Source organism: Haliotis cracherodii, unplaced genomic scaffold (genome assembly GCF_022045235.1).
Source record: "Haliotis cracherodii isolate W230 unplaced genomic scaffold, xgHalCrac1.p SCAF_16, whole genome shotgun sequence".
In the NCBI taxonomy this organism is placed as follows: domain Eukaryota; kingdom Metazoa; phylum Mollusca; class Gastropoda; order Lepetellida; family Haliotidae; genus Haliotis; species Haliotis cracherodii.
In genome coordinates, this window is record NW_027266271.1 from 10,631,957 (window position 1) to 10,648,936 (window position 16,980).

Genomic DNA, 16,980 nt, shown 5'->3' on the forward strand with positions numbered 1-16,980 from the left:
ACGTGATCACTTCTATAGTTAACTAAATTATATATTCATGTATTATACATTCTTATCCACAATCTGCTTGGTACATATGTATGTTGCTGTGGGGGAATGAGTTGGTTTTAACGCCAGCTTGAACAGTATTTCAGTTATATCTTTGGTGAATGGCGATGGTAAATATTGATTAGGGACAATCTGGAATTCGAACCTGTAACGAAATAATTCAAATGCGCCAAAAGGGAGCCAACTCAGCAGAACGAATTGAGAGGCCGTAGATCGCTGAGCCATTGTTAAATGTGATTATGTCTATTTAACCATCACTTATTCCTGCAACAGTTTGTAAACAGTTATCTGTAGCTGAATAATGTTGAGTAGGAATATATTAGGAAGAGAATTTATGGATGTCAACGTCTTTATTATGAGGGACATGTTGACCTGATGAGTAAGCATTTACTCCGAAACGTTGTGTTCCTCATAATACAGAAGCTGACATCCATAAATTCTCTTCCTTATGTGTAATACTCCTAAATGCCTTTCCAAGACTAAAGATATTGGTTGCATAAAGACGGGGGTAAGAAATGAATTTTGCAACCGTATGACCCTATCATGTTCCAAAAAGGAAATTTATTGATAAGATGCCTCAGATACACATCATCAGTAAAAATATTTTTATTTTTAGAAGTTTTAAATCTTTGATATTTTACACATAAAACCATGTGGAAATATTCTTTTAGTGCTGACATGGTGCCAGTACAGTTCATTTTTGTATAAAACGTCGCTAACCTAAGATAATTCAATTAGTGAGTGGACAGTTGGGTTTAACGCCGCTTTTAACTGTATTACAGTTATATCGCGGCATGTCAGCTAAATGTGGGAGAAAAGCCCGAAGTGATGCAGGTTTCAGACGTTTACCACTTCGGTGAAACCCATGAGCACGGGTATGGTGCTGACAAACCTAGAAACATAATCGGGGCGAATCGGGATTCGAACCCACAATCATAGGTTTCTGGAGCGTCCGAAGGGACGCAACTGTCGACTTGGCCACCCGTGCCCTCTAATTCAATTAAATATCAAACATATGATAAAATAAGCCGAGAGGTATAGATGCTCTTGTCCCTCACTTTATGATAACACATAACGTTAAAACATTCATCGTCATCCAAGCCTTTTTTGTGAATTGATGGATTTTTACCTGAAGTAAACTATGAAAGACATGGCACGCAAATTCTGAAAGCAGAAGAGACGCTGGAGAATTGGCGACAGATCCTCAATGGGAAACAACATTCATTGTGACACAGCGGCCACCATCTCTTAAGAATCGTGAAGGAGTTAACAAGATAGTCAGTATAACAAGTATATGCCGGTCCACCGAAGAAGGTGGTATACCGAGGTAACGGGTTCAAAGTAACAGAATCGCTATGCCAAACAAATATTAAAATAATGACAAGATGAATTACAAAGTTCCCATTTTGAGAAATGTATAATATAACAAATTCGATTTAGATGTCTACCTTCCTTGCATATGGGCACATAAAAACAAATAGTAAGTAAATAAATGGCAAAAACATTCCCCTTCAGTGGGACCTGTTAATTCAGTTTAAAAAGCCAGCTTCACCCTGTTTCTCAAACGTTTTGTTTTAGGTAATACTATGCAGTTGTTCCAAACATTAATACGACAGACGTACATGTACATTAACGCGTGAGTGAGTGAGTGAGTGAGTGAGTGAGTGAGTGTGTTATATCAGGAGCTGCTGTATCCTTTTCCAGCGAAATCTCGAATAATGTTAGAAATGATGCTAATGCGGTTTGAACTTAATTCTGTTTAAATGTATAGGTTTCAGTGAATATATATATACCGTATTCGACGTAATAAGCGCCCCGCTCTATCAAGCGCCCACGGCGATATTTGCTAATATATTGACAAGTAAACAATCATAATAAGCACCCCTTCCGATTGATAAATGCACACAAGACTTATTGATTCGCGTATAATACGCACTCGTGTGTTATATGCACCCTTAATAATGGGCAATTAAATTCTGGAATATATTCTGGAAATATAAGCATTTCAGGCTGTCAGCATAAACCACGAAGTTTATCTTTCAACTCTTGTTTTCACCAAAATATTATTCTAATAAGAGCCCCTTATTTTCAATTTTGAAAGCGCCCTGGGCGCTTATTGCGTCGCTTACGGTATATATATATACTTGCAATGTACATGTCCATAACCTCAGGTCCTAATACAAGCAAACTTACAACCCATATTACTAATACAACCACTTTCAAATTGCGAGACCATACAGATACCACAGCATCATAACGCCAAACTACAAATCTCAAATAACTGATCGTTAATCGTCCTCCCACAACATCTATTTGTGCCGTGACGCCTATGTTTAAGTTGTTCTGCCAATGGGAGATGCTTCTAATGGCTCTTATACGCTCTAATTAAACATAATCATTTATTGTCGGTTCTCCAACGGATACCGATATAAATTCTATAAGGTCACATACAGTTAGGGAATGCTTTTCAACGCAATCAGATTTTATTTCCTAGACTAACATCCTCTCCCAGACCTTTAATCGGGCATCGTGATTACAAGAGCTCACACAGAACGGGTCATTATGCAGTTCTCTAAAAACACTCTCAGTGAATATGTTCCCATCCACAACTTCTGTATGGGAATTTAGTTTAGTTCCTGCTCCCGGAGCAGGAAGAAGATCACAGGTTCAGATCTCGCCCAAGACATTCGATCTCATCAAGCAGGAAGTCCAGGTCACGTGTACTGACGGCCATGTTGGAAATGGCGACCCGGAAAAAGTTGGGCATCGTGTTTAACGGTTGATATTGGACCATCACTGTTCCTGATTCCATCATTCGTGCCTTGATGGCTGGTGCAACCTAGGAAGAGGAAGAGGTGTATGGTAACTGTCGACAGACCGTATACATTTCAAAATAGAACGCGCACAATTTTTATCACCATAACAAAAAACGACAATTGTTCTACTTCCTACTCAACTATATGGGATGACCATTTGATCATTTAATATAAGAGTAAGATATTTGTTCGGCGTCAGTTGCAAAGGCAGATAATGTTTTTTTTATAACTGGGAGCCTTGTAACAGTGTACTTTGTGGTGGGCAACTTCTTGTTTTTCTAAAACATACTGTTTTAAAAGGATTTGCAGAAACAGCTTTTTTTTATTCAAATGGTCGGTCCCTAAAGTCAGCGGATTGGCCAAGCTCGTACGACGGATCATTAAAGGAGGCATATTGTCTACAACAATAATCAATAAACAATTATCTTTTTTTATATTATCATGTATGATTTTCCAATAGGAATGTTCAGATAGGTCGTACTACAGACGTATTGAAATTGTCTCGATAATAATGTATCGATAACAAGCTGAAATATCCTTTGTTGAGATCAATACCAAAACATGCTATCGACACAACAAGATGAAGAAAAGTATTCGGAAAACACGTATGAAAAGGATGATATCCATATAGAACACGGGAAAACTTTATATAAGAGTGAAAAACGTCAAAGCATAGAACAACCATGTCGAATACACCAGGGACTCTGCATGAGTGAGTGAGTTTGGTTTAACGCGGTTAAACGGTAACATCAAGGCACGGCAGTTTGATGTGGGAAGTGAGGTGAAATTGGGTTTCACGTCGCGTCCAAGATTATTGCACTTATACAGCGACGTGCATGCACGTGTGTGTGTGGCTGCTTGTACTAGTCCGGACTGATGCCGATTTATAGTGCTAGCTCACTGAGATACCATGCCGCAGTTTTAACATAAATACCCCACTCAGACACAGTATACTGAATCCGAGCCGACCAGTCCTTGTTTTAGCCCCTTAATCCCGAGCGCCAGACAGGGTAACAACAAGTACCATCTTTTAACGTCTTTTGGTATGACGCGTTCGGGGATCGAACCCCGGACCTTCCGCTCTCCGGGCGGACGCTCTTCCACTAGACCACGGAGGCGGTCCGTTTGATGTGGGAGGCAAACAAGAAGTGATCAGCAGTGACGTTATACCCATAAATACAATACAATACAATACGTCTACCCCAAGTACAATAGTATCGTCACAACGTTTATAACAATACTGTTACAATGGTATACATGGTACAATACAATAATATATATTCCAATGTGAACGGAGCATATGTTATTACACACGAACGTTACCTTGTGGAGATCTTCATCGGGTATTTCCTCGCGTTTTAAGGATCGCCATTTTTGTGGGATATACCAGAAACAAACATTAGGGCCTTCGATCTGGAAAGGAATACTTTCATATATGTAATGTATATGTACGAACACAAACACCTTCCCGATGACAATCATTATAATCTTTCGTAGTCGTGCCTTGAGGTGAGGTGAGGTGAAATGCGGTTTAACGTCGCGTCCAAGATTATTGCACTTATATAGCGACGTGCATGCTCGTGTGTGGGTTTGTGGCTGCTTGTACTAGTCCGGACTGATGCCGATTTATAGTGCAAGCTCACTGAGATACCATGCCGCAGTTTAACATGAATACCCCGCTCAGACACTGTCAGTATACTGACTCCGAGCCGACCAGTCATTGTTTTAGCCCCTTAATGCCAGCGCCAGACAGGGTAACAACAAGTGCTATCTTTTAACGTCTTTTGGTATGACGAGGCCGGGGATCGAAACCCGGACCTTCCGGTCTCCGTGCGGATGCTCTACCACTAGACCACGGAGGCGGTCATCGTGCCTTGAGACAAATATGGGGTACATGCCATGGGGACCTATTCCGACTTTTCGGACTTATAAGAATAATATATCTATCTATATCTCTACATATATACTTGCATTTATTTGTAAACTATCTAGAGTTACTCCTTTACAGATATACCAATTATACATTATATGTAGGATCGATTTATACCTCGTCAAGAATAAGGTGGAATCCTTCGCGATCTCTCACTTTTCCAAGAAGATATCTGTTATTAAATAGAAATTACAAAACATCAGTAACATTACAAACAAAAGTCATTAAGTCAAACCATAATCTGTATAATCAATAGGCAAGTTGCCATTCACATTTCAGCGATACAATTATTAAATCTAACAAACAAACAAACAAACAGTTATGAAAACGAATCTTGACATGTAGTAACGTTGCGTTAGTAGACACGATACGGTACTCGAACATTGTTTCTTAAAAGAGTTTTATTACGTTCTAAAAGGAAATAACTACCAGTAGCAATAAAACTAATATATATTCAGTAACTAACGGTAGTTTGAGATCTCTTGGATGTTTGTTTGTTGTTTAACGCCGCACTCAGCAATATTCCAGCTATATGACGGCGGTCTTTAAAATAATCGAGTCTGGACCAGACAATCCAGTGATTGACATCATGAGCATCGATCCACGCAATTGGGATCGATGACATGTATCAACCAAGTCAGCGAGACTGACTACCCGATCCCGTTAGTCGCCTTTCACAGCAAGAATGGGTTGCTGAAGTCCTATTCTACCCCGGAATCTTCAGGGGTCTCTCTTGAATGTACCGTTAGGACGTATATACATGCAGTGGATTAAATGCTTGAACAGTGTTTATACCTTGTAATGTGTGGGAATGTTGTTTTGTGCCGTTGACAGGTTTTAACAAATATATAGTGATAGTCTGTAAATAAGCAAACATCGACCATACAAGCCAGTACTTGATAGTATGAGCACCATCCCACCCAGGGATGGGGTTGGATGAGGGGCATGTGTGCACAATATTTTTATAGGCAATAGGGTAAACGAATTGGAACTGTCTCATAACACGGTCTTGGACCGAGGAAGTAGTTGTTATTACAATACTAGCAGCAGCACACGTGATTTTGAAAAACAAAACACAGCGGTTATTTGAGTAGCCTGCTATAAGCCTGTCCACAAAGGCGACAGTTCGTGTGAAGGCAGTGTATTCGAATACAATGGATTGATACTTATATTCATTTGACAAAGTAAAGAGGTGACAATAATTTAACTTTCCTTGTGAAACTATTACTTTTGAAACGCCTTCGAATTATTATTATTTCGTTCATTGTATGGATTAAACATTATCAGTTATCAGACACAATGTCACAATTCGCTTTTACAAAGCAACGTTCACAAACGTCATCTCTGCGAGTATTAAACAGTGTCTACATTTAATGAATAGTCTTGTTTAATTTATAAAATTACTCGACCAAAGTTGGTATCGGTACGCAAATGAGAGTCCGAAAACAAATATTCGGCGTAAGGTCCATAACCCATAACATAATAGTGAGTGAGTGAGTTATGATTTTACATCGCATAGGCAATATTGCAGCCATATCGCGATTATAACATAATAACTATCTCACTTGGTCAAGTTGCTTTCGAGATTGGAGATTATTGTATGTCAACGTTTAATCAAAAAGTGCAACTACTTTTTATTGCAAAGCTGTAACCTAATGAACTGTATGTTAACGTTTAATCATAAAAAGCAGCTACCTTTCACTACAAAGCTGTAACCTAATCAATTGTATGTTAACGGTTTATCAAAAAGTGCAGCTACATTTTTCTACAAAGCTGTAAACTAGCTAATCAATTGTATGTTAACGTTTAATCAAAAAGTGCAGCTACATTTTACAACAAAGCTGTAACCTGATCAAGTGTATGTTAACGTTTAATCAAAAAGTGCAGCTACCTTTCACTACAAAGCTGTAACCTAATCAATTGTATGTTAACGGTTTATCAAAAAGTGCAGCTACATTTTTCTACAAAGCTGTAACCTAATAAATTGTATGTTAACGTTTAATCAAAAAGTGCAGCTACATTTTACAACAAAGCTGTAACCTGATCAAGTGTATGTTAACTTTAATCAACAAGTGCAGCTGCCTTTTACTACAAAGCTGTAACCTAATCAATTGTATGTCAACGTTTCATCAAAAAGTGCAGGTACTTTTCACTTCAAAGCTGTAACCTCATGTATCATGTGTGCAACACGTTCTGTTGATAATATACGAGGGTTCAATAATGAGTTCTAAGCCTAACAGGGAAGGAAGTTCGTAATAGTGACATTACCTGATGCCATTGAGGTACATCCACAAACACTTGAGTCATTTGAGGCTTCGAACTAACCACTGAACTCCCGTACATGTGGTTCGAATCACTTTACTAAAATAATTAAAACTGTTTTACTTACTTTGCTAGTTCAAAGTTACGGTCCATTTGATCCTCAAACCCTTTATCGCCCTGTGACATATTTAAAGACATAATTATTCTAACATCATCATAAACAGAAGAAGAACGTCAACTGAAATATAGATATTCCTACCGACATTTCCTTTGAAAAACTGAAATAAAGAAAGTTTATTGGACATGTTTTATATATTTGCATAATAAAGTGAAAACCCAATTACAGTTTTAAACCATGCTACAATCTAACATTCTGCAACAGAGAGAAGGATATTTTAATTTATTTTTAAATTTGAAATTGAAATCTGGTGTACCCAGAAAAACAAAATGATAGTCTACTGTTTGTCTCTTTTAACTTGTTTGTGTATTCGTTGAAACAGCTCTTCACAAGAAGACAGATAAACATTACCAGTATTTCAAGTATTTTAATGCACGGTTCATCCAAAAATAAACGTATCATTATTGAATGGACTGAGTATTGTTTGACGCCAGTTGTCGAGTCATATCACGGCAGATGACAGCGATATTGCATTAATGAGCTTCACACTTCAACTTCACTGAATCAAAGTGGGGATCTAAATCAGGTCGATGAACGAACAATTTGACCAAAACATTGAAATACGTGGAACTGGCATTCAAGCTACTACAAGATTTTCCACTACCATATACATTCAAACACCGTTGTGTCGAACGTTTATGTGTCGAACTTACGGCAAGTCTTCTTTGACAACGGTATAAGGATCCATACCGAAACGTCGCCTTTACAGTTTTAAAGTATAAAAGAAGTTGTTATCCATAAATTGTGTCTACTTTGTTTTGTATTTGTGTTCAATGAAACATTTCTTGCAGGTCGGTGATTATGAAAGCGATTTGGTACGTACATGTTGATTACAAAATATTATGTGCAGCCAATTGGAGATGTAGAAGTGGGCTGTAAATGCTACAGCTAACTAACTGTTCTAAATGGACCATCCGTAGCCCCCAGTAGTGACACATAGAAACACTTATACGATGAATGGATGGGGACATACGGTAACCACAGCCAAGAACCACTGTGCCTGGGGGGGGGGGGGGGGGGGGGGGGGTTAAAAGGTGGTTGACAAATAAGTTGTTTATAACAACCGTTCAAAATTGTATTTTTTTAAAAATATTCTGTAGCTGCTTGATTTTCCTTATTAACTAACTGCTCGAACCGAAACCTGTTTTGTTGACCATATCACTTCCATCGTGATACTGGCACGTCTAAGTAAATAGTTCCATCTGTAACGGTTGATCAACATTTTGTGGGTGTCATCAATATAGGAGTAAGCCTATAATAAACATGGTAGAAATGATCCAAGAACATGCCAAAATGTCATGCAAAGTATCTTAAACAAACATCAGGAAGGGTCTTCAAGCAATGATATATAGCAGCTGCGCTGATCCCAACTTCAGCTTCCACAAATGAACTTTTACCAATGGAATATATGCTGGCCGATCTCGTGAGTGGTGGTATCATATTATTGCAGGAGATTTATTTAATTGCTAGATTTGACTATCTCACTGTAAATTATAAGTACATATTAGTAACATCGTGATCCTTTCGTATGATTCCAGGACTATGACGCCACCGTACCTTGGATCTCCACATGAGCCACAGTTTAAAGATGTCGTTGTGTCGGCCACACTGTACGGTCTTGTCACCCGTGTCGTAACTCACATCGTATAGTTTGTCCTTTTGGAAAAGGTAGGCCGCATTGGATTGGTTCGCAGCTAAAAGAAGATCCTGCAATTCACATTGAAATGTGTGACGAGGCACAACAATGTATGATCCTGGTATAATTTTTCGGTTAATAGGAACACCAATATTATCTAAAACGTTATTTGCTTCTATTCGGGGTTTCAAACTTCATAGATCACACACCATGTGTCTAGCCAATGAGTGTATGGACGTTACTTTATGTCTGGTTACTTTATGTCTGAGTGTAGAGGTGCTTCCCTGTGTCTAGTCAAGGAGTGTTACCTTGTGTCTAGTCAATGGGTGTTACCTTGTGTCTAGTCAATGAGTGTTACCTTGTGTCTAGTCAATGAGTGTTACCCTGTGTCTAGTCAATGAGTGTATGAACCTTACTTTATGTCTGAGTGTACAGGTGCTTCCCTGTGTCTAGTCAAAGAGTGCGTGAGTGTGACCCTGTGCATCTAGAGAATGGCCGGTCACCGTAGGGGCACGTCCATCATCTTGTGTGGAGTGTATGAGTGTGACCTTGTGTCTAGACAATGAATGTACGTGTGTTACCTTGTGTCTAGTCCATGGGTGTTACCTTGTGTCTAGTCATTGAGTGTATGAGTGTGACCTTGTGTCTAGTCATTGAGTGTATGAGTGTGACCTTGTGTCTAGTCAATGAGTGTATGAGTGTTACCTTGTGTCTACTGAAATAGTGTTACCTTGTGTCTAGTCAATGAGTGTTACCTTGTGTCTAGTCAATGAGTGTATGAGTGTTACCTTGTGTCTAGTCAATGAGTGTTACCTTGTGTCTAGTCAATGAGTGTTACCTTGTGTCTAGTCAATGAGTGTTACCTTGTCTCTAGTCAATAAGTGTTACCTTGTGTCTAGTCAATGAGTGTATGAGTGTGACTTTGTGTCTAGACAATGAGTGTACGTGTGTTACCTTGTGTCTAGTCAATGAGTGTTACCTTATGTCTAGTCAAAGACTGAAGGAGTGTTACCTTGTGCTTAGTCAAAGAGTGTAGGAGTGTTATCTTGTGTCTAGTCAATGAATGTTCCCTTGTGTCTAGTCTAAGAGTGTATGAGTGTTACCTTGTGTCTAGTCAAAGAGTGAAGGAGTGTTACCTTGTGTCTAGTCAATGAATGTTCCCTTGTGTCTAGTCTAAGAGTGTATGAGTGTTACCTTGTGTCTAGTCAATGAGTGTTACCTTGTGTCTAGTCTAAAAGTGTATGAGTGTTACCTTGTGTCTAGTCAAACAGTGTAGGAGTGTTACCTTGTGTCTAGTCAATGAGTGTTACCTTGTGTCTAGTCAATGAGTGTGACCCTGTGTCTAGTCAATGAGTGTTACCTTGTGTCTAGTCAAACAGTGTGGGAGTGTTACCCTGTGTCTAGTCAATGAGTGTTACCTTGTGTCTAGTCAAACAGTGTGGGAGTGTTACCTTGTGTCTAGTCAAAGAGTGTAGGAGTGTTATCTTGTGTCTAGTCAATGAATGTTCCCTTGTGTCTAGTCTAAGAGTGTATGAGTGTTACCTTGTGTCTAGTCAAAGAGTGTATGAGTGTTACCTTGTGTCTAGTCAATGAGTGTTACCCTGTGTCTAGTCTAAAAGTGTATGAGTGTTACCTTGTGTCTAGTCAAACAGTGTAGGAGTGTTACCTTGTGTCTAGTCAATGAGTGTTACCTTGTGTCTAGTCAATGAGTGTGACCCTGTGTCTAGTCAATGAGTGTTACCTTGTGTCTAGTCAAACAGTGTGGGAGTGTTACCCTGTGTCTAGTCAATGAGTGTTACCTTGTGTCTAGTCAAACAGTGTAGGAGTGTTACCTTGTGTCTAGTCAATGAGTGTTACCTTGTGTCTAGTCTAGGAGTGTGTGAGTGTTTTCTTGTGTCTAGTCTAAGAGTGGGTGAGTGTTACCTTGTGTCTAGTCAAACAGTGTAGGAGTGTTACCTTGTGTCTAGTCAATGAGTGTTACCTTGTGTCTAGTCTAAGAGTGTGTGAGTGTTTCCTTATGTCTAGTCTAAGAATGTGTGAGTGTTACCTTGTGCCTCGTGAGAATGGCCGAGCACTGTAGGGGCACACCCATCATCTTGTGTGGATTCCATGTCAACGAGTCAGCTCTGCAGCAGACGAAGCAACGTAAACATGGATGCAGCTGGAGTGAGTGAGTGAGTATGGTTTTACGCCGCTTTTAGCAATATTCCAGCAATATCACGGCGGGGGACACCAGAAATGGGCTTCACACATTGTAACCATGTCGGGAATCGAACCCGGGAATCTTCGACGTGTCGAGCGAACGCTTTAACCACTAGGCTACCCGACCGCCTCGGAAGCAGCTGGAACTTGGATGCCAAATATATAGTCCCATAGAATACAACTAATTAATTAAACATGTGCACTCACATTCGCATATCTGTCACACGTAAAGAAAGAAAACAAAGAAAATGGAAGTGACAAACAGGTGAGTTACAATCACACATGGTGTTGGCGTCGCACCTGTCGTGACCACATACCTCTAGGACCGTGTAAATCTAACATTAAACTACAAAATAACTTCTTTAAAAATATTCCCCGACGAGTATGTTTTCATCTCAGCCATGGCTGACATTTGAAAACGACGCGTGGGTGTACTATAATATTGTACTCTATATATATAACATTTTTTCCTCAGTTGAAATTGAATATTTCTTACCATGTCAAATGTCAATCGATAAAATAAGCGTGGTGTTTGGTAAATCGCAAACGGAAAAAGCAGGAAGTTAGGAATCGATTCGACGGAAGCTCTCCCATCTATTATTTCCATGTTTTTAACGCCAAAAATGTAGTCACTGACGTAGGAGAAGGGTAAAAAGCCACCATTGATATTAAGGTTAATTCTGTCATTCCCCATCGACAGTTGATTCGATCTCAGCCTGTATTATTCAATTTTCTTCACACATTCCACAACCACCTGTCTCCGGCATGATAAAGTAGTGCATAATTTTCTCAGGAGCGGGGGATCATTACTTTTCTATCGGGGAAATCTCCTATGTCACCGTTTTTCAATTGTTTAAGTCCACACAAGTGATTGTGCGTCAGTGAAGTCCAAACATGGTCCCATCGTTGTGAAAGAGGTTAGGGAGAGGATAGGAGGCGGTTTCCGCTCCGGAGAGGGTATCGATTACACCCGTATCGATCAGGATTTAATCTGTTGCCAGATAGAGAGCTGATTGCATGAGAAGCAAATATGGACCCGTGGAGTCATAATAACGACATGTGATTCTTACTATAGTTATGAAGGGGCTAATTGTTATACAGCGCATTATACTGAGTTATTGCAATGGATTCACATAAAATTGTGATATAGGAGTCCAAAATAATTCTTGTATTTTTATATGCACGGCTTTATTGTGCGGGGCTATTGTGTAATATCCATATATTGTCGACCAGCTTTTCCTTCAGTAATGCTGCTATGGTGTTCAGAAGGAACATTCAATGCGTGAGGTCTGAGCTTTGGATTGGAACTTTTCAACGTACACTTTCATTGTTTAGTTTAACATTGTCATGTACCTATTATTACACAATCTAGCCGCCGTCATATCGCTGGAATATTGCTGAGTGCGGTGTTAAAGAACAAACAAACAAACAAATACAGTTTAATCTCGATTGTAAACACATTCTTTCCTAAAAGGTCAAGTGAATTAATAGCCGTTTGGTCTTCGCAATCTGAAATACTTTGCAAAAAGAGGCTTCATATAGTTATTTTGCAAAATTTACGCCAGATTGAATCTGTTTCGGCGGATAATCTGGACTGTTTATTCTCTTGCATTGACAATGTATTTTCCATATAGCATTTATCCGTTTATGTCAAAGTGCTGATCTGTTGAGCTAAACGTGTATGATCAATGGGAACAGTGAGAGCGTGACTATGGTATCACGCTTTTAGCAATATTCCAGCAATATCACGGCGGGGGACGCCAGAAATGGTCTTCACACATTGTACCCATGTCGGGAATCGAATCCGGGTCTTTGGTGTGACGAGCGAACGCTTTACCCACTAGGCTACCCGGCCGCCCCCTTGTTGGGATAGAGATGCCGAAAGTATGAAATTGTGTGTCTTCCAGTTATTGTGTCCAGAAACAGTCCTGTCTCTGAAGCACAACATCACAACATCACAGATCAAAGAATTAGGTGAGATAAAGATTTAGAAAATGGTTTCACAAAATAGCATGTTTGTGTTTGTCCACTGTGTGTTGTAATTTTTTTTTTAGGTTTTAATTTCTTTCTATAATTCGTATTTTGGATTGGAGATTGGAATCGAAAACTACTTTCCATGTTGATTTGACAACAATAGTGGTTGTCTAGATTTTTGCACAGGTTAATATGCTACGAAGATGAGTGGAACTAGCCTTGAAACGACCGTTCAAGTATAGCACGCAATATGTGACCTTAGAGATGTTCGGAATCAATGGTTGGTTCCTGAAGGCCACGAAACTACTGTTCACATTAGTAACAGACATGAAGGGTGTTAAAGACGACATCACAGACACCTATTGATCTGGAACACATCGGGAACAGCTGTGATTACTACGTCAGCGGCGGTGTCATTGCGGCAACCATGTTTGCTATGTTTGATCGCCTTTCATAATTGACCTGTTACATGGAATGTCAAGGGTAACGGATAAGTTACCAACCCTTCATATCCTTACATTGTATATACAAGTAGGACCGCCTCCGTGGTCTAGTGGTAGAGCGTCCGCACGGAAAGCGGAAGGTCCGGGGTTCGATCCCCGACCGCATCATACCAAAAAACGTTAAAAGATGGTACTTGTTACCCTGTCTGGCGCTCGGCATTAAGGGGCTAAAACAAGAACTGGTCGGCTCGGATTCAGTATACTGTGTCTGAGTGGGGTATTCATGTTAAACTGCACTATAAATCGGCATCAGTCCGGACTAGTACAAGCAGCCACACACACACATACACACACACGTACATGCACGTCGCTATATAAGTGCAATAATCACCATTTCACCTCACCTATATACAAGTTAGCGAGTGAGTATGGTTCTACGTCGTTTTCAGCACCAGAAATGGGATCATACGTTGGACCCATGTATGGTCACGAACACGGGTCTTCGGCGTGACGAATGGTCGGCGTGACGAATGGACGCTTTAACAACCAAGCTACCCTACCGCCGCCTATGAAGAACAATACATTTTTTCTGGTACCATTTCATATGGAAACTGTAGATTGGGCATAAATGGTACTTTCCTAATTGATACGGCGAGTTGAATAAATGTTGTATAAGCCACCAGTCAGCAATATCCCTGCTATATCACGGCGGCCCACGCCATCGGAGCCATATGGTATAGGAAGTCGGAACCAAGACACCAATTGGTGACTTTCCGATCCTCAATAGTTGGCTCGAACAAGCATGGAATACTGGGACCATATTGTTTCTCGGAATACGCGCGCGTCTCAAAGAGAGCAATAGACTGTGGTATTACTCTCGTATTTTCTAACATTATGTTTAGAATGCAGACAAGTGGGTCTGTTTGGTTTAACACTGCTATAAACAGTATTCTATTCTATCACGGCGTGTCAGCTTCATGTCGGAGCAAAACCTATAATGATGCAGATCTTTGACATTAACCACTTTGGTGAACAGGTATGGTGAGGTGAGGTGAAATGGGGTTTAACGTCGCGTCCAAGATTATTGCACTTATATAGCGACGTGCATGTACGTGTGTGTGTTTGTGTGGCTGCTTGTACTAGTCCGGACTGATGCCGATTTATAGTGCTAGCTCACTGAGATACCATGCCGCAGTTTAACATGAATACCCCACTCAGACACAGTATACTGACTCCAAGCCGACCAGTCATTGTTTTAGCCCCTTTATGCCGAGCGCCAGACAGGGTAACAACAAGTACTATCTTTAACGTCTTTTGGTATGACGCGGCCGGGGATCGAAACCCGGACCTTCCGCTCTCCAGGCGGACGCTCTACCACTAGACCACGGAGGCGGTCATCGTGCATTGAGACATATATGAGGTACAGGCCAAGCGGACATATTTCGACTTTTCGGACTTATAAGAATGGCGTATGGCGTGAGTGCGTCACTACACCACTAGATATTGGTACACGGACCGATAGTAACACATGAATTCTTACACGAGTTTCGTAAATCAGTTTCACACAAAGACGAGCGTAACACTTTCTATATTGCCCATTATTTCTTAATCTTCCCCTTTAGAAAAATGCACTGATCACGACCGCTTCTCAGGAAACCACATTTGTTGAATTACGTCAACAATCTTCAGCTATGAAATCGTTACTAGTATGACGTCATTCCGACATACATCACAATAAGAATCGAATGACGTCAACAGTACCGCCCGGAAGACGTTAACAATACAGTGGTGCGTGTGAAGTGATATTTGCACGAGTGCAAATACGATTTTTATGAACTCGGTTGCTGCTTATCCTATGAGTAATAAAACTGTCAATAAAACGTAATAAAACGTCGTTTTTTATTTGATTTTTTTGCCGTCACAATGGTAATGACGTCAAAGCGTATCACTGTTGACGTTATGTGTAATAAACACGTATATGTAAACGGATAATCAGCAAATGTCTGACCGGGAATATTCGAGTTGATGATATGATCAAACTGATGAATGTGTATAAGAGTGTATGTCATGCAATCACAATGTAATACAAGATGCTACATATGGTCTTCTACAGCAAAGGAAAGCTTCATGTTTTACCTGTGCACGCCCTGCAGAAGATGTCTGTGTTTTCGAGAGAGCAACGCCGATCCTCCCCACGCTGCCTGAAGAAAGAAGATCACATCAATATGTAGTGGTTGTTTGATTTTACATCAGAGGCAGCCGAGCCTTTCCCACAGCCCATACGCCTCATCAGGCCTGTAGCGGAAGACCAACAGTAAATATTGTGATCACAAAAAAGACAAAGCCATTCTCATCCAGCTGGTCACTTGCACTATCGATTCTATACAGCAACCGCGACCCCTCCGACTGTTTTGTAAATTACTTAAGGGTACAGGGATCAAACAACGAACAATTACGAAGGTGGCTGCAAGCTTCTGAGCATGACTATGAAGAATTTAGTGCACCCGTAACAGTTTGCATGTATTAAGTACAATACTGTCCATGTTTATTGGCTGCATTTGAACCCTATACACAATCAGGCCGCATATTATTGAGGGCACCAAAGTAACAAGGTATTCTCTGTTGATGAAAACTGGCTACTGCGCTGTCCTCAAGTTACTCCAACAGACATGCGGACATGGACTCCACTTGAGGTGATGATGCTCCTTCCTTTGCCATTGTTACGAGGTCGGCAGAGAGGGGAAGGAACAGCCTCGACAATAACCCAAGATCAGGAAGACCTTAATGTTCCACCACCACATAGGAACATGTTGATAGAATACTTGATATGATTCTGGATCATTGAGGACACACTTCACATAACCAATACAATAGGCAACATGAGAGATAGAACATTCTGATTTAAACGTGGATGAGTCTTTTCAGTCACAATCAGCCAGCGACTAGCAACAGTTAAACAATAGAAAACATTTAACCTCTTCGCCGAAAAAGGCCAGGTCCGTTCCATCTACTGGCTTGATGGCTTCGGATGTCTGAGATTTCATAGGAATGCTGCTGGTGGACTACCTCCCGAATAATCGGACCATTAATGGTCAATGTTATGCTAATCTGCTGAGGCAACTGCGTGAGAATACTAAGGGCATACTTCGTAGAAAATGCACTAAAGGCGTTGTTCCAGCAGGAAAATGCACCTGAACACAAGTCTGTTGTCGCCATGACTGCAATGTATGACTGTGGCTTTAACTCCATTTTCAACTGATTTGACACGTTCAGATCGACCTTCCCCGTAACCTGAAGAAAGAACTGTCTGGCACACACTATGCAAACGATGTTGACGTCATTTCTGCTGTTGACTTTTTACACAACCAGGAGGAAGCTTTCTACACCAACGGGATCCAGGCACTCTAGCATCGTTCGCACAATGTGTGTACCTCGGAGGGGGATTATGTTGAAAGATAAATAGCAACCATCAACGCAGTCCATCATAGTTA

At 40.4% G+C, this 16,980-nt stretch overlaps 1 protein-coding gene across 1 annotated transcript in view; it reads right to left on the reverse strand.

The window, feature by feature from the left end:
* Positions 1-2,131: 2,131 nt before the first annotated feature.
* Positions 2,132-16,980, reverse strand: part of LOC139463813 (glutamate decarboxylase 1-like) — a 46,155-nt gene continuing 31,306 nt past the window's right edge. Inside the window, exons 9-15 of the mRNA XM_071245146.1 lie at positions 15,626-15,690; positions 10,918-10,996; positions 8,792-8,941; positions 7,184-7,233; positions 4,912-4,966; positions 4,188-4,277; positions 2,132-2,887 (exon numbers count right to left, since the gene is read on the reverse strand). Of these exons, the coding sequence (XP_071101247.1) occupies positions 2,708-2,887; positions 4,188-4,277; positions 4,912-4,966; positions 7,184-7,233; positions 8,792-8,941; positions 10,918-10,996; positions 15,626-15,690 (669 nt within the window). The 3' untranslated portion in view covers positions 2,132-2,707. The remainder of the gene's footprint in view (positions 2,888-4,187; positions 4,278-4,911; positions 4,967-7,183; positions 7,234-8,791; positions 8,942-10,917; positions 10,997-15,625; positions 15,691-16,980) is intronic.